The sequence below is a fragment of the Paralichthys olivaceus genome, chromosome 6 (assembly GCF_024713975.1).
Source record: "Paralichthys olivaceus isolate ysfri-2021 chromosome 6, ASM2471397v2, whole genome shotgun sequence".
In the NCBI taxonomy this organism is placed as follows: Eukaryota; Metazoa; Chordata; class Actinopteri; order Pleuronectiformes; family Paralichthyidae; genus Paralichthys; species Paralichthys olivaceus.
In genome coordinates this window covers 3526124-3549405 of record NC_091098.1, presented here as the reverse complement: position 1 = coordinate 3549405, position 23282 = coordinate 3526124, and the positions used below count along the sequence as shown (strand labels likewise).

At 40.5% G+C, this 23282-nt stretch overlaps 1 protein-coding gene and 2 long non-coding RNA genes across 12 annotated transcripts; 1 reads left to right on the top strand and 2 right to left on the bottom strand.

The window, feature by feature from the left end:
• Window positions 1-887: 887 nt before the first annotated feature.
• LOC138410497 (tumor necrosis factor receptor superfamily member 14-like) lies at window positions 888-22303 on the top strand. 9 transcript variants are annotated; one of them, XM_069526826.1, is made up of 12 exons: window positions 888-1027; window positions 1134-1353; window positions 2193-2273; window positions 3284-3419; window positions 4794-4887; window positions 5083-5208; window positions 5675-5830; window positions 6962-7049; window positions 7156-7328; window positions 7436-7458; window positions 7577-7640; window positions 8208-9675. In XM_069526826.1, the coding sequence occupies exons 4-11, from the start codon at window positions 3378-3380 to the stop codon at window positions 7625-7627; spliced, it is 753 nt and encodes a 250-aa protein (XP_069382927.1). In that variant the 5' UTR covers window positions 888-1027; window positions 1134-1353; window positions 2193-2273; window positions 3284-3377; the 3' UTR covers window positions 7628-7640; window positions 8208-9675. The 9 variants fall into 9 exon arrangements, with proteins under 9 accessions (XP_069382927.1, XP_069382932.1, XP_069382928.1 ...); XM_069526827.1 differs by having other exon boundaries at window positions 928-1027; window positions 1115-1353; XM_069526831.1 differs by lacking the exon at window positions 7436-7458 and having other exon boundaries at window positions 7156-7335.
• Window positions 11672-18884, bottom strand: LOC138410507 (uncharacterized). Its single transcript, XR_011243217.1, has 4 exons — window positions 18693-18884; window positions 15448-15694; window positions 14467-14511; window positions 11672-11994 (listed from the first exon to the last, which is right to left on the bottom strand). It is a non-coding gene; the product is annotated as an uncharacterized lncRNA (long non-coding RNA).
• LOC138410505 (uncharacterized) lies at window positions 19616-22259 on the bottom strand. Of its 2 annotated transcripts, none has more exons than XR_011243214.1 (4): window positions 21124-22259; window positions 20804-20868; window positions 20200-20388; window positions 19616-19798 (listed from the first exon to the last, which is right to left on the bottom strand). It is a non-coding gene; the product is annotated as an uncharacterized lncRNA (long non-coding RNA). The 2 variants fall into 2 exon arrangements; XR_011243215.1 differs by having other exon boundaries at window positions 22106-22259.
• Window positions 22304-23282: the final 979 nt, after the last annotated feature.

The window sequence follows — 23282 nt, the reverse complement described above, 5'->3', positions numbered from 1 at the left end:
TTAAACTTATGTTTTTAATTTTTTTAATAAATAAATAACAGGCAAAAAAATAATTCTCAGTTAAAACTTATCAAAACTCTGCTCTGAATAAATGAAATAAAAATAAAGCATCCAATATATTCTGTAAAATACATCTATTTAAGGAGGAGGTGAGGGGAGCAGGATCGTTCAGCTTCTTCACAGGAGCATCCTCCTTGGTGCCATCTCTTGGAAGATTCTTATGACCTCTGGTTTATTTGTATGTCTTGCTCAATGGCAGGAGGAGAAGGTCAGAGAGTCTTTCTTCCCCACAGAGACTCCTGAGCCTGTTCTTTATGATCTACACTGTGAGATCTATTAACCTGGTCAGTATCTCTCTGTTTGTCTGCCTCTCTCGCTCTCTGGCTTCCACTCCCTTTACATCTGATCATCATCAACATCAGATGAAGTCTGGAGAGCCTTTTGGTAATTGGTCCACCTCACCATGCTTGTCATGTGGACCTCTGTGACAGAGTGCTGCTTGATTTTTTCAAGAGCACTATTCAACTTTCTGATCCCTTTTCTCCACTCCACTGACACAATGCATTGAATCAGCACATTTCCAGGAAACCAATGCTTTTTGCAGCACATCACAATGTAGCTCTCATTGCAACCCCCCCCCCACAACAACACTGTTTTTCTTTTTTTTTTTTTGTTCAGGAAACGTGGGGCCAGTAGCCACGTACTGTTTTCAGCTATAATGTTAAGTATTGTGGTTCATTTTGCACAAACACTACCATTACCTGTCTGTCTGATGCTGCGGGTCAGAGGAGACCTGCAGGCTGCAGCGGTTAAGTGCTCAGCTCTGCACGAGAGCTAAGTGGAGGAGGAGGAGGAGGAGGAGGAGGGGGAGGAGGAGGAGGGAGGAGCAGAATTCTCACAAGAACTCAAATAAATGCCATCAGATATCAAAACACTGTTGGGCTCCAGCAGAAAGGGCACTTTTCTCATCCAGGGCAAAGGGGCAGGTGCTTGAGCACCACTAGGGGTCTATCTGTGCACATGCCTGGTAAGATGAATGTTATGATGCAGAAAATAAAAACATCTTGTATCTTTCAATTAAATTGTTTAACACATTTTTATGTTCATGTAAAAGTGATTTTAATTTAAAACAGCGCTCGCTCCGTGTGGATCTCGCCGGGCATCGCGCACTCTGCACCAGTGGAGCCCCTGCACTCCGCCTGACTCTCTGGCCAGAGCGACATGGAAAGAGGAAGACGCAAGGAAAGAGAGAGAGAGATAAGCCTGAGAGACACGGTGAACTTGACGAGGTATCTGGAACTGGGATCTCTGGAACTCTGGAAAACTCATTTAATATCATCAGATACTTTGCGGGTGAGTGGAGAGGAGCGCTCGCTCCGTGTGGATCTAGCCGGGCATCGCGCACCGTGGCTCGGCCTATGGAGCTTTTTTTCCTTCTTACCGGCGGAGCAGTTGAGATAGACATGTGATATTTTATTGCGGGCATTGAGTTTGACATGTCTGGGTTAAAGGCATTTTCCATGAGGCAGCCATGAGATGATCTGTTAGTATGAGCATTCCAGAAAATTCTTATCCCCAGAATGATTCTGTAATACCTCTGGTGAAGGAAGGAGAGAGCCCGAGTCGTTGCCTCAGTGTTTTATTCACCCACAATATGAGTCCCTGAACACGAGCTGCTGTCACAGCCACAGCTCACACTGATACTTCCTGATCACACTCTCCTTATAACCAGAGACTGTATATAAAGAGGTTATAACCATAGACTGTATAGAAAGAGGTTATAACCATAGACTGTATAGAAAGAGGTTATAACCATAGACTGTATAGAAAGAGGTTATAACCATAGACTGTATATAAAGAGGTTATAACCATAGACTGTATAGAAAGAGGTTATAACTCTGTCTCTCCGACCCCTTAACTCCACCCACTGTGGAAGTTTCCACAGGATTAGGTTGTTCTGTCATATCTCTTCTCGGTCGTGGAGGATGATTCATACTGAACTTTGCTCGGAGCTCGTTTTCTACCTGACCACACTGGGAAAGAGACTTTTGTGTTTTAACAACGTTTCGCTTGTGAATTATTGATCCGAAGTTCGAATCTGTGAATATGTTTCCAACTTCCCTCAGCGGCTGTGTGGCGTCGAGAGATCTTTTTCCAGGAAGTGAATAAGTTTCAACATTTTTCTTATCCAGCTCCGAGGACACTCACTTTGAACCCGAGAGCTCACTGCCTGTAGACGGAACATGGAAGTTCGTCTGATCGTGTTAACGACGGTAAGCTGAGTGAATTTCTATAGAACCTCTGAATGTTGCATATTACAGAGCAGGAGTGAACCAGTAGATTGTTGTGATGTCGCTGATAAATCGACACCGTGAGTTTGTGGAGATGAACCAATAAGTTGTTCGCTGTGTACTGGTGTTATCAACAAAGTGTCACTGTCAGAGAACTACTGCAAACATGGTCTGAGTCTGAGTTGTGTAAAACCTTCAGGTTTGGATGAGGAAGTGTGGAATCTGAATCATCTGAAAAACTAAAATCACATGAAGACATCCACATCAGGATTTAGGTGAAAACTCGCTCCTCCCCTCTGCAGTAATCATGTGATCAGTTATCATGTCAGAAAAACCACCATCTGCTCACATATGATACCAACTCTTAGCTGTGTGACCGTGGTGTGTTGTGTATTTGTCCAGAGCTCAGTTTCAGTATCTTGAAACAGTCAAAGAAACATAGAGGTCACTTCTTATTTCAAATCAACAGGATCTCACTGAACCGTTGGAAACGCCCACTTATCGAAGTGCTGCCTGTTACTTGCGCTCCTGACACTCAACCACTTTATCTATACTTATTTTTTAAATTTCCCTACGGGGATTAATTAAGTATTCCTGATTCTGAAATCAACAGGATCTCACTGAACTGTAGGAAACGTGGGCTTTGAAAGGGAACAGAACTAAGACCTGAACTTTGAGCAGAGCAATGGGCTGTAGAAGGTTTAATGATGAATGTTATCACTCACTGAAAGTCAAAGACACACAGACCTGATCAGACTAGCAGCAGGAATGTTGCCAGGTCACCTTCTGGCCTGTGTGGTGTGAACGGCCGAGTAGTGGCAGCTGACCATAAAATGAATTTATTATTTTTTTGGGTGGGGGGGGTAAACAAACTGAAGCCAGTCAACAAAAACAACACAACACACAATGTGCCAATCCTGTTGCCTTCTTTGAAAATGTCGCCTCATTGACTGTGGCAACTGCAGCTGAGTCTTCTTTGTCTTTGTCTCCAGATGTGTTTCTCCTCTTTGGATTAAAACCTCACCTCAACCCAGAACTCAGTGATGGTGACTTCAGCTCAAGAAAACTACCAACCTGCCGTTCAAGATGAATTTGAGAAGTAAACATTTGGAAGCTGCATCTTTGTTGGTAAAGTTGTCACACAATAAATAAATACATGAATAAATGAAGACATATTCTGCAAACAAATAAGAAATAAATAAATAAGAGTTTGTAATTAAACAGGACATAAATAATTAAATGTCTTAAATTTATTTCCTCATTTATTTATTTCTATATTTTTCCATGTCCGTATGCTAATGGCAGCACACACACACACACACACACACACACACATGCACACACACACATTTTCTCTCGCTCCTGGTATTTTACTTGATGCCTGATACGATGATGATTTTAAAAATAAACTTCACTCACGTTCACCATATGAAAAGTGATTTGTTCAGTTCATCGTTGATGAAAAATATGAACAGTGTTCATGCACAACACAGGCTGTTTGCCTTAAACCTGCTTAAGTAGCTAAGTTTTACATATTGTATTTTATCTACTAGTGGTTTATAAATGTCAGTTTTTATGAGGCATTGCAAATGAGGTTAGATCATTAGCTAACCATGTAGAGAACCATGCACCCAAGGACTAGCTTCTGTTGCTCGTTTGCTAACTACACTACAGTGAAGATTCACGAGGAAAACATTGCTTCTGTCTGGATCGCTCAGTTGACCAATCCTGCTCCAGACTGAGGTTAGGACCTCCTACCTCATTTACATATGGCCAAAGAAATATGGAAATAAATCAATGTGGAAATAATTAAAAGTATTTTTCCTCCTCCATACTCCTCTTCACCTACAGTTCTGCTTCTTCTTTCCTCTCTCTGTCACTCATAAGCCGTTTTGTAGACATGTCCTGTGGAGGATCTCCAGAGAATTGGGGGCCGGACTTTCTCCACAGTTTTCCTTTCACACATGCACAACACAGCAGGAGATTCTCGCTCAGACAAGTTCACAACAGCAACAAACACATTTTACCTTCTGCAGAATTGATCAGCGTTAGCAGAATTCTGACAGGCTGCACTTTCAGTAATATTTCCTCAAAGTTGTAAATCAAAGAAACAGTAAATACAAAATCTTAACTGGTGGAGCTCCACCTTAACAGATGCAGACTACTCAGCTATTAACTTGAGGAGGAGTATTTGGGCTGGATACTGTTAATTAACAATCTGACTCCAGAAACAATCAAGCCAGTGTTGAGTCTGTTTAAACAGATGAGCAGGTCTCTGGGTTTCTCATCCATTGTTTTTATAAAATAAACCCATATACATCCATCTTTCATTGAATGAACTTACAAAGATCTGAATACTAACTCAAATGTTGTCACAAATATATTACAAAAAACAGAAACTGGAAAGAAGAAACATTTGGTCATTTAAGTGTCCAGTCGTCTCCTCTCCTCTCTCTGTTCATGACAATGTTAACATGTTTAAACTTTTGCTCTGTCCTTCAGATACTTTTGATCAAAGTCTTCTGTGTGAATACTCTGACTTGTCATCTGACTGAGTATCAGATAGGGGATGAATGCTGTCCTCTCTGTCCACCTGGTAAGATCCTGAACGAGAAGAATAAGATGGAATGGGTTGTTTTATATTTTTTGGCTTCTTTTGTTGTAAGTACTAAGAATGAAACTGCAGCGCATGTTACGATGACTCACATATAACGTGAGTTTAACTCTCAAGATGATTTGTCTTTGTTCAACAGAAACATTTCATGCAATTCAATTGTTTTCTTTTCAACAGGAAATCGTGTTAAAACAGACTGCACAGAGTTTAGGAGCACTTCCTGTCTGCCCTGTGTGAAGGACACCTTCATGAATCTTCCCACTGGACTTAAAAAGTGTTTTCCCTGCACGACCTGTGGTCCAGGTAGATTTCTGTCTAAACATTTACTGTAGGTTTAAAATCAGTAAGTCCAACAGTGTATGAGCTGAGACTGAGATGGAACTGAGCTTTTCTGATGGTTTTTACATCGTCACTGTGTTTGTCTGTTTAGAATCGTTTTCTGCACATTACAGATTTGGCATAGATGAAAACTGGGATGGTCAATAGTTGAGTTTCACAAAACACAAGTCACAAGATGTTCACATGATGATGTGTTAGTTCATGTTTTTACTTCTTCTTTTTCGCCATCAAATTATAAGAGACTGCTTTGCTCTGTAGTTTCTATCAGTGAGACTTGCATTAATGGTAGAAGTGAAAGTTCTTACAAAAGTCAGTTGTTCACTCCATATCTCCTTGTTCCTGCCACCAGCAGATCAGTCCACTGTGTTGTTTATACAGCAGTTTGTATCTTCATATGTTCCCTCCATATGTAACCTCTATGTGTCCACAGATTCTGGTCTGAAGATATACACTTCATGCACAGCAACAACAGATTCAGTTTGTGAACCTCTGGAAGGATTCTACTGTACAGACCGCACAAGGAACAACTGTGCAGCAGCAAAGAAACACACACAATGTAAACCAGGGCAGTTCATCAAACAGAGAGGTGCGTTTTCCAATTCTGACTTTAAGATTGAAGTTTTCTCAGCTGTAAAAAAAGAACACAGAGCAGGTTATTTCAGTCATCCAGTCAATTGTGAAGCATTTGGATGATATGTGGCAAATTGTTCATTTCATGCTTCACACATGACATCTGTATTATGAATTATCAAACGTTCAGTCAGAATCACTGCCAGATCATTTTGATGATTTAATGATTTTAATTTCACCACATTGGACTGAGAGAGTCTGATTATCTGATCTCCGTCATGGCAACAGAAGTCAGAGAATCACTTCCTGTTTAGCAATTTGTTTTCGAAGTAAAACATTTGTTGCTGCAGTGCCTTATAGTGAAAATACAGATCTTTTATTTTGAAAAGTTGTGTATATATATGGTTTGTCTAAGGTTTATGAACCACACACTTAGACTGTTTATAAAAAGTTCTGCACACAAACAATAAAAAGTGACAGTATATTGTAGAACAGTTTGAAGAGGACTCACTAACTAAAAACAAAACTAATCAAAATCCAATCTCCCTGTGCAACTGTGATAATAATCATAATCATAAGAGAAATAATAATAATAATAATGTGGCTGAGTGGCAGCCTGTCACATTCTACAAGAAGTGGACAGTTGTGATAAACAGCCTAATATATTCAGTGTTATTTCAAAGTTGTATTCGTATTTTTATTCTGACTACATTGTGTCCATGCACTGCTGCTTTCACTGTGCTGCTGCGTCGACTGAACTTCCTCCATGGAAGATCATTAAAGGTGCATCTCATCTGACCTTGTCTTTTCTTTATACAACACAAAACATATAAAAACAAATAATGAATATAGTCATAAAAGACTGTTGTAGTGATCCAGGTGTGATGAGAGAAACTAATGTCAAATAGTTTCTGTATCTTTGAAATTCTGTCAATGTTCCTTAGTTAATAGAAATATGTTTGTAAGTTTAGTGACATGCTGCTCTACATTTCATCACATCTCACATCAAAAGGAGGGAATTTGAACAAGGAAATGTTTGCTGATCAAAAACCTCAATAATCAGACAGGTCTCATGTCAAATACCACTTTGCTCTATAATCCTAATATGACGTGTACAATAGTAACTGTATAGTTTGTGTTTGTACAGGAACAGCCCTCACAGACTCTGAATGCTCTGACTGCAGTAACGGAACATTTTCTGATGGGACCCGTACATCTTGTCAAGCACACACACAGTAAGTGAAGAGTCACACCACACGTGGACGTGCCTGGTTTCTTACACCTGCAGTGAATCTGTGGTGTCTCTCACGGTCCTGTGAAAATGTCCCCCTGTCGTTCCAGATGTGAATCACCAAACCTTCATCTGAAGCGACCAGGAACCACTTCAACTGATGCTGAATGTGAAAATACCAGTTTAATTGTCCCAGTGGTAATCATCGCTTCAGTGGTTTTGGTTGTTTTAGTTTTATCTGCCATCGCCTTAGTTTTCTGGAAGAGGAAAACACGTCATTCAGGTACGATGTGTGTGTGATCAAAGAAAATGTTCTCATGGATGATAAGAATCCATCAAGTCATGATGTCATCGAGTAAGAGGTTTTTCATCTGTTTCTTTCTGTAACAGGAAAAAAAAGAAATTCCACAGAGGTACGTTTGTTCTCTCTTTTTCACAGTGTATGTTCTGACTCTGTGTATATGTTCAGTGCTTGATGACAATACTTGCTTGATGAAGGTCATTTGATTATTTTATTTAATATTTTACTAGAAGGGAAACACAGCTGGAGGAGAAGCTGTGAATATGATGGAGAGAACATAATGAACAGCAGCAGGTGAGACAGCAGCGTGCTCTACATTGAAATATTCATTAATTGAGGACTTTATAGACACTTTCAGACATGACCTCTGGAGGACGTCTGCAGAATTGGGTCCAGACTCTCTCCAGCTTTGTCTTTAACACATGAACAACGCAGCAAGAGATTCTTTTATAGGACTCGTTCACATCAACACAAATCTCTGGAGCGTTCAGGTGAGGGGTGGCCCAATAGTCAGAGGCAGCATGTAACATAATAACTGCTGCAGAGATCACATCACCAAAGGCTCTCTTGGCATCATCTTCATCTTTACTCTTTTTCATGCAGGGATATTTGCTTTCTCTTTGTATTTTTATTTTTGCGTCTGTAGCATGTTTGAAGCATCATCAACACACCTATCCTGCTGTATCGACACATTAGGTAGAGTTTTAGAGAAACATCCAGCCCCTCTGGAGAATGTCAGGAGATTGTCTGGAGTCCAGTGCATGTCTGAAAGTGGCCTAAGATTGATCTGACTTTACTCTGTGAAGTCTGTACACATGTACAAGAGGTTTCCATTTTAATTCAACATATTTCTTTCCTCAGCAAAAGAGATGAACCTGCAGAGAACCAGTAAACTGTCTGTTTACTGCAGAGTGAATGTGCTCTAGAATCCAGGTATATCCCTCTGGGTTCTGGTACATTGTTTTTGCAGGGTACAGAAAAAACCACTGCTCTGTTTCACATCACTTCACAGATGTCACTGCACCCAAACTACAGTGAGCTGGGAATATGAAACTTGGAGCATGTTTATTAAAACTGCCTGAATCTCCTGCTGACAGTGAGTGAGCTGCACGTGCCTCAACACTCAGACTTCATGATCCTCTGTGGAGAGATAACTCACAGCGGAAACTGGACATCTGGCTGAAACTGGAATATTATTTCTAAGTGCTGGCACAGTGGCATGATGGGACAAATGGCCACCCTCAGTGTATGAACTGAGATTATTCTCTTCATCTTTTATTTAGTTTTATTTTCTTCACAACAGACACTTGTATCTTGGAAGGACAAGCATTAAATAGCACATTTACCATGTAAGTATGTTTCACTGTGAGGTATCAGCACAGTGGTGTGATGTTGGTGCTGTCGCCTCACTTCAAGGAGGGTCCCGCTTCGAATGTCTCCAGCTCTCCCCACAACCCTTCAAGGAAAAGCATTATAGATGATGGATGTCTGTGAGTTGTGATATGAAATGTCAGCAGGCGGTCTGCCCCTTTAATTCATCACAATCTGATGATTCGTTTTAATGATTCAAAACACTGTTCAGTGTTTATGAAGCTGTACAGATCTTAATGCTCGGTTATGTTGAAGCCTTCTTTGGACTTTTATTGTGAAAATACACATGTATGTTCGTATGATTAGCACTTCTATCATAGCACTTTAACACTTAAAGAATATTTCACAAGTAGCAGGTATGATCCTCAGATGAGGGCTTGACAATTGTTTCTATATTTCCTTTTACCCCATCGACGGTGACATGTTGTGGTTTCTCTCTTCTCTCTCTTGTGACAGATGTACATATTGTAACTCGCTTTGGACAAAAGCATCTGATAAATGTGATAAATGTAAATGTGAATTTATTTACCTTTCTAAATGTGTGTTTGAGTGAAGATTCTGGGTTTTACCTGTAAACATGTTTGAAACACAGATGTCTCTTTCTAAACAGAAGAGTGTAACACTGAGGGACATTCAGTGCAGATGGACAAAATAGAGTAGATGTAGTACCAGAGTCTGGTTCGTAGTAGTATCTGTTACTAAGCAATATTATTAAGCTCTATGACACCATTAGATCATTATACTGAAGCAGCTGTGTAACCTGTTTTATATACAGCCATGTTAGATATGTTGTGAAAGCATTTGAAAACTTCAGAGGGGACAAGCTTTTAACAACTCAGACATTTGAAATAAATAAATTTCTTTTTCAAAACCACTGTTTTAGTTTTTAACAATGTGATTTAACAGCTTGTTATATTGTCTATCAAAGAAATTAAACCAGATGTTTGTGTTTCATAAATTTGGTTAAAACCTTCACTGAGTTGAGTGAATGGATTTACAGTGATCTGGAAAGACAGAGAACATGGTGGAGGAGCAGGTTGTGCTATATTAATTTTACAAGATATTCCATACAAGCTGCTAGAAAAGGTTAGAGAGCAGGAATATACACTCACTGACCACTTTATTAGGTACACCTTGCTAGTACTGGGTTGGACCCCTTTTGCCTTCAGAACTGCTTTAATTCTTTGTAGCATAGATTCAACAAGGTGGTGGAAACAGTCCTCAGAGATGTTGGTCCATATCGACATGATGGCATCACGCAGTTGCTGCAGATTTGTCAGCTGCACATCCATGATGCGAATCTTCCGTTCCACCACATCCTGCTGTATTGAATTGAGATCCAGTGACTGTGGAGGCCACTGGAGTACAGTGAACTCATTGTCATGTTCAAGAAACCAGTTTGAGATGATGTGAGCTTTGTGACATGGTCGTTATCGTGCTGGAAGTAGCCGTCAGAAGATGGGCACACTGTGGTCATAAAGGGATGGACATGGTCAGCAACAATACTCAGGTAGGCCGTGGCATTTCAACGATGCTGAATTCTCTTTGGCTGGAGTTAGTAGCTGGAAGGTTTGGACAGCTGCAACAGTTGGTATCAATCACTCTCCTGTGTCTTGTGCAGTGGGTGAAAAATAGAAGTGAGAGCAGGGGGGGGGTTCTCCCAAAATGGGTCTTTGGGACAGCTGATTTGGTCAAGTTCCAGAGGTTAAGTGAGGAAGCAATGGAAGGGATTGATATGTTTGGAGATGTAGATGAAAGTTTCCTCAGCAATTGTCTTGAGGAATAAGAAACTGGTACCATGGTGGATATAGGGGTATCAGGAGGCTGTAGGAAACAGGAACAGCACATTCAGTTGATCAAATATAAGACGGCTCAGGCAGTGGGGAGTTTGTTGAAGACCGTTATAGTTACTCGGGGGGGGGGGGGCAGTGGCAACAGGAGAGAGGAAACTAGGTTGAGGTTAGGACACTGTGCACCAAACAAAACCTTTAGCCTTGTTGGTCTATACAGAAAAGGACATAAGAAATTCCCAAAAAGAAACAAAAAGAATAAACACTAATGGATAAAACAGACAGTGTAAAACAAACTAATGAAACATCTTAGGTTATTACAAGGGCAAAATACAAGTTCCTCTATGTAGCATGATTAGACAGTGTTCCAATGCCTCTATGCTCTTACCCAAGAGGTGCGAGAACTTGTGAGAACCCACACGAACCCCTACAGGCATAGTGGTGAGTCAATAATGAGTGAATTCTTGTGTTTGGGTGAACTATCCCTTTAAGCTATAAATATTGGACAACTGTATCTCTTGACAAGGCAGCCGTCCTGATGTGCTGATTTCACTCTGATCATGTGGCAGGGACGTTTCTACTTTCCTGAATAAACAAAACCTTGAAATAAGTAGGGCAACGCTGTCTGGTGTGGTCCTGTGTGAGAGGTGCTGGATAGAAGAGTCTGTGGAGCATGTGATTTTGAGTTGTGGGCAGTATGTGTCACAGAGGGGGGTGATGAGGAGTAAAAAACCAAAGTGAAATCCAACCCTCTGGAGGAACATCAAAACACTGTAAATTCAATTTGAGCAGTGTGTCAAAAAATCATTTTAGGGTAAAATCAGTGCTCTTTGAGTAACACTGAAACTTTGAACTGAAGTTAAACGCAACTTTTTAACAGGAATAATTCATCGCCCAGTAACAAACACACCCAAGCACATACACATCAGATGAGGGGTAATTCAAATTCAAAGAGGTCCGGTGAGAGGGAATTACCTCAAGCAAAGGTCCTGAAACATGATGTCTATCATGTGTTATGATTCAGTGCCACATGTTTGAAGTAGCTTAGTAGTTGTATCAATGTCTGTATAAAGTCAAATACTGACTGTCAAATACAATAAAGAAAGAACAATTCAATGGTATTTCAACAATATTTATTATTAATTTTCACATTAAACTGGAGGGTACTCTAATAATAAAATAAATGTTAGTTTGTCATTTCAAGGAAAATGAGGTTTGCATTCAATAACAAAATAAAGAGCTTTTGAAAAAGGCATCTTAAAATAAAGTGCTTAATTTGAGAACAAAAAATAAACAGAGTCTGGGTGTTGGTCCTTTAATGGTCGTGGGATCGTTTGGTTCCGCTTCACTCTTTGGGTGAATTCATGCTCTGATGAGTTGCTGCCACTTCCTCAAGACACGTCGACCCCCATTACGCAAAGCAACGTATTAATGTACCAGAAGGCATCAACACGTCCCCCCAGCCCATGTTAGGGTGTGAGAACAATCTGTAAAATCATAAACAAGAAGAAGAGGAAGAAGCTGGAAAGAGTTTCACAGGTTCAGACTTTTCAGATCAATAACTAATAAACGAAACGTTCTGAAAACACAATGAAGCCTCCTTCCAATCAGAGAAATGTACAAAAGCAGCAACAGCTTTATTCTCATGGACACAAGCAGTGATCCAAGTGGGCAGGGAGCGTCAACAAAATGCAACACTGAAAACATATTCTGCACAAATGTTCAATGGTATCACTGCTGTAAAATGTTGAGTAGCCCAAATGAATACACAGACGAATGTTCTCTTCCTGGTCAGATTACAACTCTCATTTTGGAAAAATATGTTATATATTATTATAATTAATAACTCCACCTATGTGGAATGTAAGTTCACCGAACTCCCTTCTCACATAAATTGTCGGTTTTTGTTCAGTGATTCCTGTTTTATTTATTCATTGACTTCCTGCCTTTGTGTGTTTCCCTTTTGTTTTGAAGATTTGCTCCTGGTTAGTTTCACCAGCTTTTCCTGTGCGACCTGTTTGTAGTTTGTTAGTTTCAGTTTGGATTTAAGTCAAATATGTTCAGTCTTTGTGGAGTTGTTTGCTTTGTCTGTGTCCCTGCCTGCTTGTATTCATGATCCTGCCCCTTTTTAAATGTTTCAATAAATTCTGTTTTGTTGGACTTGATCTGCCTCACTCCTGCATTTGTTGCATCATGTAAGAAGAGATATTGCTGAAGAAATTCTGAAAGGATCATTTACTTTGTGAAATATTAATTATATGTTGAGTATTTCCCACTACAAACTCAACCATAGTGTACTTCTATTTTCTTCAGATAACAGGGAAGAGTTCTGTTTCTTCAATAAACAGAAAAAATTGTCTTTCGTCCCTCCCCAGGAGGAGACCATGTATACTGATGTGTGACCCTACATGGTAGAAGGGTGGATTTATTTACTATGTAACATGAGAGGTTGATGTAGGGTAGTTTGACCACAAATGAAGAAGCAACAACATGGAGACAGATAACTTTCTGAAGCAACACTTTTCTGTTCACCACAAATCAGCAACACATACTTCCTGCTTCTCACTCTCATGTGACTGAACTAACCGATAAGAAGCTGCCAGGAGAGCTGTATCTGGTTGTGTACATTCATTTGATTGGAGGGAGGCTTCGCTTGTGGGTTTAGATCAGAAAACAATTTTGATGCTTTGGATTTGAGCTTTTGGATTTAGGATTTGGTGTTTGGCATAAAATGGTTTGTGACTGGATTAGGATGGCGACTCTGGATGAGGATGATGATATGGATTTAGATGAGTGGACCCCAGCGCAGAAGGCTAATTTACAGGGACACAGCAAAGAACATCCAATACAGGACACTTTAAAACCTTGTTGGGAAAGGAGCTTTAGATGGACAGCAGCACAAAGAGCAACAGAACTAATCATAGCAGAATTAGACTTCAGTCCAACAACCATTACCAGCAATAGCATCTTGGATACTACCTGATGCTACTGTAGATTTCACACTTTAAAAAAAGAAAACATGGTTAGAGGGGCTATTTTTAATTCACATCAATACAGGCACATATTGACAGTTACTACAGTTATGTCCGGGTTTAAACTGATACAGCAAAGAATTTATTCAATAAGGTGGAAGAAGCAATTATAATTAAAGAATTCCATATTCAAATAGGGAAAAGATGAGTGAGGGGCCATCGGTATATACATAGGTAATTCAAATTACAAACTAATATATGTAGAAGGCAAAATAGAATGCTCTATGATATAGAGCAGCATACAAAAAATGTTTAATAAATAGGAAAATGATTTTTAGCTGTCTATTTGATTTTATAGGCATAATAATAGGCCCATTGTTAACATTAACTACCCAAAGAGGGTGGAACTTAAGTGAAAGAGGAAGGTGTTATACAAAGTGATATACAGGAAACATAAGAGAGAACTGTTACTGAAAGAGGGTATGAACACTGAAGCCTGTAGTCTGGTTCAGACAGGAAACCCTCCCAAAAGCACAGATCAGGGTCCACAAGATGATTGTGAACTTTGAGGTTGCAAAGCAACACTCAGAGAAAGAGAAAGAAAAAAGTTATCAGTCTAGTTTTGGATTGTCTGTCTGCACACTTCCTCTGCTGCGAGCACAACTGTATTTCTATATTAGGAGTTTTTGTTGAACACAGCACACGAGCATTGATCAGACATAGGAAAGAGTTCAAGCTAAGTTCATATGTGAATCGTCTATTACATGGGCAACAGGAAACAGCTCATCATTTCATAGTAAACTGTCTGAAATATGAGCAAGTAAGAACATTATCGTAAAGCTTGGCCAGATCAAAAAAAGATTAGAAATAAATAAATAGAAAAATAAATAAATAGAAAAAAAGGGGAGCGGCAGTGGCCTAGTAGACCGAAAAGAAGCACATCAGACTGGAAGGTCATTGGTTCAGGTCATGAACTGACAAACATACCTGGACCTGGATCTGCTAGAGTCCAAGGGGACAGATGGACCCACCCTACATAAAAAATAAAAGAATCTTAATATATTAAGTACATTTGATTCAAGAATAACACTGCAAATTTCACTGTACAAATAAAGACTGGAGGGGGAAATATATAATTTACGTGTGACCTGAGTAATACCTGTCACTTAATCAAAATAAACCACATAAAGGCAAATAAATACATGCACATCCAAATAGACACAGGCATGTACATTTATAAAAATGGAATTGTCAAATACACAACAGTGAAAATCTAGGGGTTACTTAATGCAATAAGCTCCGTGTGATCAACTATGGAAGCTCCAATGACACCATGTCTCTCCTTGACCGTCTGTGAGCTGTTGAGCAGATCCAAGAAAGCCTAGAAACCTGAGGGAGTTCTGCTGTTGTTTCTTTATGGGAAGAAAGCAAGACCTATACAGGGACTGACTGACTGTGATAATGTGACGGGGCGGTCGTCTAACACTGGTCGACACATGGTGTCATTGGAGATTCCATTGTTCATCATGCAGAGGCATATTGCGTTCCATTAAAAAATTCAGGTAGTTTTTATAAATGAGTTTTATAAATAAGTTTTATTGAAACTATTTGGGCTGTCCATTATTGATAGATAATCACTCTGTTTAATCATTAATGACTATTGCTTATTACTTGTATTTTCATAAATTCTATCTCATTTATTTGTTAAATTTTTTACCCTTGTACCTTTTAAGTGTTTTTAATGTTAAGAATTTTGTATCATCTGTTTGAAAAGGTGTTATGGACAGTTTGATTTCTAGTAAGGTCACAGGTCAGGTCACACATAACAGATTGATATTTCCACCTGCAGTCTTTCTTTGTACAGTAAAAGAAAGACTGAAAGGATATTATACAAATGGGCAAATTATTCTGCAAATGACAGTGCCATTAGGGATTTGGCAATGTCTGTGCACTTGCCTGTAAACATACCTTTTCGTAAAGCTGGTACCACTTCTTCTGCCTGGGAGCCGGCCTGTTTCCCTCCTCTGCAGGCCAGACCCCAGTGTTGGCAAACTTCCTCAGCCATGACATCCACTCACACTGCCATTCCCTTGTGTGATTTGGTTTCTGGAGATGTTGCCTTTGGTGACATAAATGCAGCGGCAGATTTAGCAAGGCCAACACAGGCAAGGGGCCCGCTGCAATTGTTCTCCATCTGTTTTCGAACCTTATTTATCTAAGAAAGAAAAGAAAAAAACTTAACAGTTTAACAAATGTACTTAGCAAAATCTGATTTTCATAAACAATATGATCTCTGTACAATAAGAATGAGCCATAATGTCCATTCACATGGATCTGTCATCTATAACCTTGGTTTTCTGCAGGATCTTAGATTAAGTTGATGATATACCTCTGTCTTGTATCTTGTTTTAATTAAGTGAGAAGATAACACACAAGGAAATAGGAGGTCAATTATGCAGTTAGAGAAATAACAAAAGATACTTTTTAAAATGATAAGCATTTCTCTTTGTCCCTGTCTTTTTCTTCTTCTACCTTATTTCATGTCGTTCTCTTTTAAACGCTTTTTCAATCATCATCGTAAAGGCCATCAAGTGAAATACCAGGAACCAGTGAAAAGTGTGTGTGTGTGTGTGTCTGTGTGTGTCTGTGTGTGTGTGTGTGTGTGCACACTAACTGAGGCTCCCAAGCCCCACCCACTTCGACACAGTGAGATGCTGCTGAGCCACCCATGGTTAGACTGTTTTTTTATTGACTGCTTCTTTTAAAAACTCAAACAGTACTTTATATTTTTCTTCTCCAATACTGAACAAATTCTTAGGGTTTAATTCTTCCACCCGACATTTCCTCAGCTCCCTCTTTAGTTTCCCTCTCTCTGTGTTATATATCTGGCAGTGACAGATGACATGGTCCATAGTTTCCTCCCCTATTAAATGCATTGTTTTGTTTAGGCCTGTGTGTCCTATTCTTAGTCTTGATATAACTGTCTGTTCTCTCGTGTTTTTCCCAATTCTTTTCATTCCTCCCACTTTTTGCTTCATTTGATACAGATGCCGTCCTTTCTCTCCCTCATCCCATTGTTTCTGCCAGTCACTCATGATGCTCCTTGTAATCATTGTTGTGGCTTCGGCCTTACAGAATGTCACCTCCTGTTTTAATGCTTTCTTAGCGAGTGAGTCTGCCCTTTCATTTCCCTCAAAGCCTCTGTGAGCTGGGATCCACATCGGATTTCAGTTTGTGAATGATGTAGTCTATATAGTGTTTCATATATTTATATTATAGTAGTTTTAAATTGAAATGTAATTAGAAATTGTCAGACAGACAACATCCCTGGTCGTGGGCTGAAGGCCTGCTCATCGGAGCTGGCGGTTGTGTTCACAGACATTTTCAACCAGTCCCTCACCCAGACCACTGTTCCCGTCAGGATGAACATCATGCAGGTCATGCAGCCTGTAGCTTCTCTTGTTCTTCTGCTTACATCCAACCTGCTGTATCCATGTGAAACCTGATGGTTCCCTCTGCTGGTCACATTGGGTATTGCATTACAGATCAACACACCACCCACCCTGGACTCTTTGCAGTTTGCCTATAAACACAATAGGTCCACTGATGACGCTGTAAATGCTGCCCTACACATAGCCCTCACACACCTAGAACACCCAAACACTTATGTTAGGATGCTGTTTGTTGATTGTAGCTCTGCTTTTAACGCAATAATTCCACGTAGGCTTTCGGAGAAGCTGCTGTCACTCGGATTGACACCTTCCCTCTCTGGCTGGGTGCTGGACTTGGGGGGGGGGCAGACATCAGGCATCAGGACGGTGAGCACAGGAACCCCCCCTAGGCTGTGTTCTCAGTCCACTCCTGTACACTCTCTTCACGAACGACTTGCGTGGCCTCCCAGTCTGGCACCAGCATCATAAAGTTTGCTGATGACACCGCAGTCATCGGGCTGGTGACAGACAGGGAGGAGACGTCGTATAGGAGGGAAGTGGCAGGGTTGGTTGCCTGGTGTCAGATCAATAACCTCTCCTTAAACGCTGAGAAGACTAAGGAGATGATTATTGACCCCAGGAAGAGGAGACAGCAGCACGCTCCACAGTACAAAGGTAACACTGAGGTAGAGAGGGTTAAGAATTTTTGAAATTCTTGGGGACACACCTCAGTGAGGACTTCAGCTGGTCACGCAACACCTGCAAGCTCCTCAACAAAGGGCAGCAGAGACTGTACTTCCTAAGGAGACTGAGGAAGTTTGGCATGTCAGCCAAGATCCTCAGAAACTTCTACAGAGGTGCATCATTACCTACGGCATCACAGTGTGGCACGGCAGCTGCACTGAGCAGAACAGGAGTGCTCTGCAACCGGTGATGAAAACAGCCCACCACTTCAGGACATTTACACCACAAGGGCCATCAGGAGGACCCAAAACATTTCAGAGGACAATACCCACCCCCAACACAGCCTATTCACACTCCTGCCTTCAGGAAGGTGCTACAGGAGTGCCAAAGCAAGGACGCAAGGACGCCTGGCAAACAGCTTCTTCCCACAGGCCATCAGACTATTGAATAAAACTTTGAACTCTGCCCCCACCCCCTCACCCCACTCCACTGACACAACCTGACTGCAAACGTGAAATTAATCAATGTGCAATAACCATCGCAATAATCTGTACATTCTGCATTTTAAACAAACATACCGGTATCTACCTCTACTCTGCATTTTTGTACATTTTTATTACATTTTGTAAAGAATTACTTGCAGTATTTTCTATTTCTTTTAATACTATTTTATTTTATAATATTTGTATGCTGGTAATTGTAAGCAAAGTAAGAATTTCATTACATGCTGTAAACTGTGTTTATCTGCTGTCTACATGACAATAAACATCTTGAAGCTTGAATCTTGACAGAAGAGGAAAGATTATTAAATATTCGATGTCATATGCCAGAACAAGATCAAGAGTGTGATTAAACAGTTAGTGGGACTATTTACATGTTGAATAAAGGGTGAGGGACTTGTGGCAGCACGATAAATTCAGGGTTTCCAGTCCTACGGAGCTCATTCACTTCTTATCTGGATAAATCACCATGGTAACCTATGCTGAATGGATCAATAAAAACAACGTGCAGAGAAGAAGTCAAGAACCTCATTCTTTACCCGAACAAAACAAAAGAACTGACACTGGACTTCAGGAGATTTAAACATAGCCAACAAACCATCAGCATCAGTGGAGAGAAGGTGAAGGCAGTTCAGACCTTTAAATCCCACAACAGCTGCTGGTTCATTTTCGGCAGACGTGGACTTAACCATTGGCCAAAGGGCAGCAATGGACTTAGGCCCCGAACTACCAGGGGCCCATGAAACACTGACTAAATTTATGGTTGAGATTATTTTTTGCTCTTCATTAATTAATTAGGTCATTCTATGAATCTCTGGAGCGAATCAAACAAATAATGAAAGTAAACTTCATGTACTGTTCAGGTCCTGACCCAGAGCGGCTCTTTGGCAAGGGTGAGGAAATGTGAATTACTGAGGAATGTGTCAATCACGCTGCACCTGCAGCCGCCTCTTCCAATGAACGCGTTCATATTTGTTGTGAATGCATTGCCTCCAGCAAGAGTGAATGCTGCTCACATTATTTTTTGTCATCATCATTGTGGCTGTCAGTACATTCATTCCATCCTCATAAGTTTTATTTTTCTCTCATTCAATATGTCTGCCATGACGTCTCCTTCCCCTTGTTGAGTGTGACATTTTCCTCTTTCATACATTTCATTATTCTGGGCTGCATGCACATGGCCAACACAAGGCTTATTAAAGCCTGGCTAGAGTTAGCCTTGATTAGACCTTAAGAGAAGAGTATAAGCACCTCAAGATATACATAATAAATACTCGTCTGCAGCCTGGACAGTTTACACCACGTAATGTCACGAATGCTGTAAATCTCAGACATTTCATTTTTATTTCACAACATGTAAGCACTTGTACTTGAGTATTTCACCTTTATGCTACTTCATACTTCTACTCTGATACATGGATACATAGAGAATTATTATATTTGATTCGAAATTACATTAATCAATTCAAAGGATTAAAAAAAAGATAATAATAAAGCTGTTAAAACACAACGTTAAAAACTAAACCAGTGCTTTTGAAAATGTTTCACTTCTGAAAGGAAATTTAGTTACTTCATATATCGAGTTGTTAAAAGCTTGTCCCCTCTAAAGTTTTCAAAAGCTCTCATAATCAGTGGCAGTTCTAGACTGATTTTACTGAGGGGGCGAGGCTGGGGTCAAATGTTTTGTCAGAGGGCAAATTGAACCTGGGACAAAAGAGACAAAGACAGTGTTCAAGCTTTCAACAGTTTTATTTCAGTAACCTATATAAATAATAATAATAAAAACTTTATTTGTATAGTGCTTATCTTAACAAGGTTACAAAGTGTTTTATAAAAAAGAAAACACAACATAATACATTGTTACATTTACAATTTCTGAAAATTACAATATTGAAAACGAGAATAGTAGAATTAGAGCAACTATATTCTGTGTTTTTGGTGATTTTTGGCAATTCGATCAACAAATGATTCAAAGCCTTTGCCCTCCTAGACTCGATACTTAGCACACCCAGATTGCTTAGTCTCTCATCAGTTATGATGGACCTGAGGTATGTTTTCACCAGCTTCAGTGTAGAAAAACTCCGCTCACAAGAAGCAGTACTCACTGGGATCTCGACCGCTATTTTGCAGAGTCTGAAGAGCTCAAAAAACACTTCTTGGTATGACTCATTGAACAGCACCAGCTGTACTGTACCAGAGGGTCTCTGTATCCCGGTCTGTATTTTCCTCTCTGAGATTCTTGCTTCTCCTTGCTTCTAGTCGGCCCGAGCAGCAGCCAGTGACGCTGCACCGCTCTAAGAGAGGGTCAAAATTAAAAACTGGAACTACGTCGAGGGCCAAACAGGGTCAACATTTATGAAACAGGACAAACAGGATATATGATAAAGTGCAAAAAGAAAACATATTTAGGTCGGCTACATTCTACTTTTATGATTAGGGGTTAGGTTCAGTGGAAACCCTCAAGATGGAGTGAAGGTGTGCATCAGTGAGAACTTGACAGGGCACAGACAGCAGCACACAGGCACTGGGATCTCTGGATCTCTGGAAAAATTATTTAATATCATCAAATACTCAATGATTGAGTGGAGAGGAGCACTCGCTCCAAGTGTGTGTAGCCGGGCATTGCGCACCCTGGCTCGGCCTATGCACCTTTTTTTTTTTCACCAAAAAAAGTCTGCGTCCTTTTTAAGACAGATACGATATGTTTACCTTGAGTTTGACGTCTCTGGACTAGAATATTGAGCCACACATCTATTCCGTCTTTCACATCAGTGCTGTATAATCACAAGGGAGCGATCATTTTATTATTATCATAGTCCACAGTCAGAGGGGGGCCAGGCTCAGTGTTAAAGGGGCACTTGCCCCTGTTGGACCCCCCCCCCCCAAAACCGCAACAGCTCACGACACATAAAACAGCTTATACATCTGCTTCAGTATTAATGATCTGATGGTGTCATAGAGCTTAATACAATCATATATAAATCAGTTAACCAAGTTGCTTTACTTTAAACTTGAACTAGTTAACTCACCTATATCTGACAGTGCAGGTGAACATCAATTTAAATATTTCAGCCCAGAAACTGTAGCAAAATGGTCCAAAAACATTTGGAGTTTAAATGAGCCACTGAAAACATTTATCATGCAAGACCAGTTACATACACTGTAAGTATAAACAGGAAGCAGAGTGTGTACTCTGCCTTTGGTTGCTTAGTAACAGATACTACTACGAACCAGACTCTGGTAATACAGCTACTCTTGGGAGTCATGCTATGCAGGGTCGAGGTGAAGTCTGAACAAATGAGTCTTGAGTATTTTGCAGAAGATGGACAATCTACAACACTTAGCTATTCCTTGTGTATTTTCACAATAAAAGTCCAAAGAATGCTTCAACATAACCGAGCATTAAGATCTATACAGCTTCATAAACACTGAACAGTGTTTTGAATCATTAAAACTTATGATAATATAATGATAATATATTGCAACTCACAATTTAGAACAGTACACTGAGTCAGTAACGCAAATATGTCAGCAAACATAAATATAGAATAGTCTACTTGCAACAACACTAGTCACATAGTTTTTCCACAGACACGAAGAACTACTATTCCACAGAGACACACAGTTAGCATTGCAGGAGATTAATGTGGCTAGTGTTAGCTTCATGGTTCGAGTCATGTAATTAACGTCATTAGGAAGAGAGGTGACTCTTAATGTTGTTTAAAAGCTCTGTGCTCCCTCTGCTGGATCCATCTGGTAACTACTCCTGCTCTTAGTGCTGCTCGTGTTAGAATAACTTTTTAAACATAAAACACAAGAATACACAAAAATACTGTTCTCTAACTGCTGCAACTGACAGCAAACATTATAACCATAACATGAATATAAACACTTTTCCTTAGAGGGTTGTGGGGAGAGCTGGAGCCATTCGAGACGGGACCCTCCTTGACGTGAGGCGACAGCACCAACATCACACCACTGTGCTGATACCTCACAGTGAAACATACTTACATGGTAAATGTGCTATTTAATGCTTGTCCTTCCAAGATACAAGTGTCTGTTGTTTGGAAAATAAAACTAAATAAAAGATGAAGAGAATAATCGCAGTTCATACACTGAGGGTGGCCATTTGTCCCATCATGCCACTGTGCCAGCATGCTCTTGTTGATTGCCTGATCACCTGATTCTGCACAGCTGTCGGATCACCGGCTGAGCCACTCCTCCCTGTTGTCCAGCAGTTGGCGCCCTAACCATGCCACTTATATATATATATATATATATATATATACACGCATGGCCATTCACTGTGTTTTATCTTCATTAAATCACCTGAAAACTATATCAAGCTAACCAGACAGTGTCTTTGGCCCTTTCTTGTGTACGGGTGGAGATTGTACACTGGGTGTTGTGGGGCTCTCCTGTGAGGTTGAAGACTTGCTGAGGTTGGCCTGATAAACAGCTGTCTGCCTGTTGTAGTAGGTCTTCAACCCCCCCTTTTGTGGTTTGTTTGTTTGTTCAGGAAACGTGGGGCCAGTAGCCACGTACTGTTTTCAGCTATAATGTTAAGTATTGTGGTTCATTTTGCACAAACACTACCATTACCTGTCTGTCTGATGCTGCGGGTGTAACGTAGTTGTTTTGTTTGTTTTGTTTGGTTCCATGTCTCATCACTAACTCTCCTGTCATTTCAGGGCCTGCGCTTCTTCCTGCCTTGCGATCATGTCATTTCCCTCACGTGGTTTTCCCCGCCCACCTCCTCACCTGCAGTCCATTTGCTCAATAGTTCCTCAGTATAAATACCAGTCATTTTCACTCGCTCCCTGCCAGATTGTCTAGTGTGTTCTTGCCTAGCTATCCCGCGTTACATTCTGTGTTCTTGCCCGCCTGTTCCCAACCTGACTGCTACCCTGCTTGGATTTTGGATTCCCTTCTTGCCTGCCCCTTTGGATTTGTTTGCTGTACGGACTGATATCCTGGTTTTGACCTCTGCCTGTCTTTTCTCTGCCTGTCGGTGAATAAACCACGTTGCCCACACTAAGACTGTCTGGTGGCGTGCTTTAGGGTTCTCCCTTGCCAGCACCAGTGTGTTTGACAGAGGGTCAGAGGAGACCTGCAGGCTGCAGCGGTTTAGTGCCCAGCTCTGCATGAGAGCTAAGTGGAGGAGGAGGAGGAGGGAGGAGGAGGGAGG

Excerpts from the sequence above, each read along its gene's own strand:
- LOC138410497 (XM_069526824.1), top strand. The coding sequence starts at position 3,378 with ATGAATTTGAGAAGTAAACATTTGGAAGCTGCATCTTTGTTG. Across the intron at positions 3,420-4,793 it reads TGGAAGCTGCATCTTTGTTG|ATACTTTTGATCAAAGTCTT; the intron begins GTAAAGTTGTCA and ends TCTGTCCTTCAG. Across the intron at positions 7,329-7,435 it reads GAGGAAAACACGTCATTCAG|GAAAAAAAAGAAATTCCACA; the intron begins GTACGATGTGTG and ends TTTCTGTAACAG.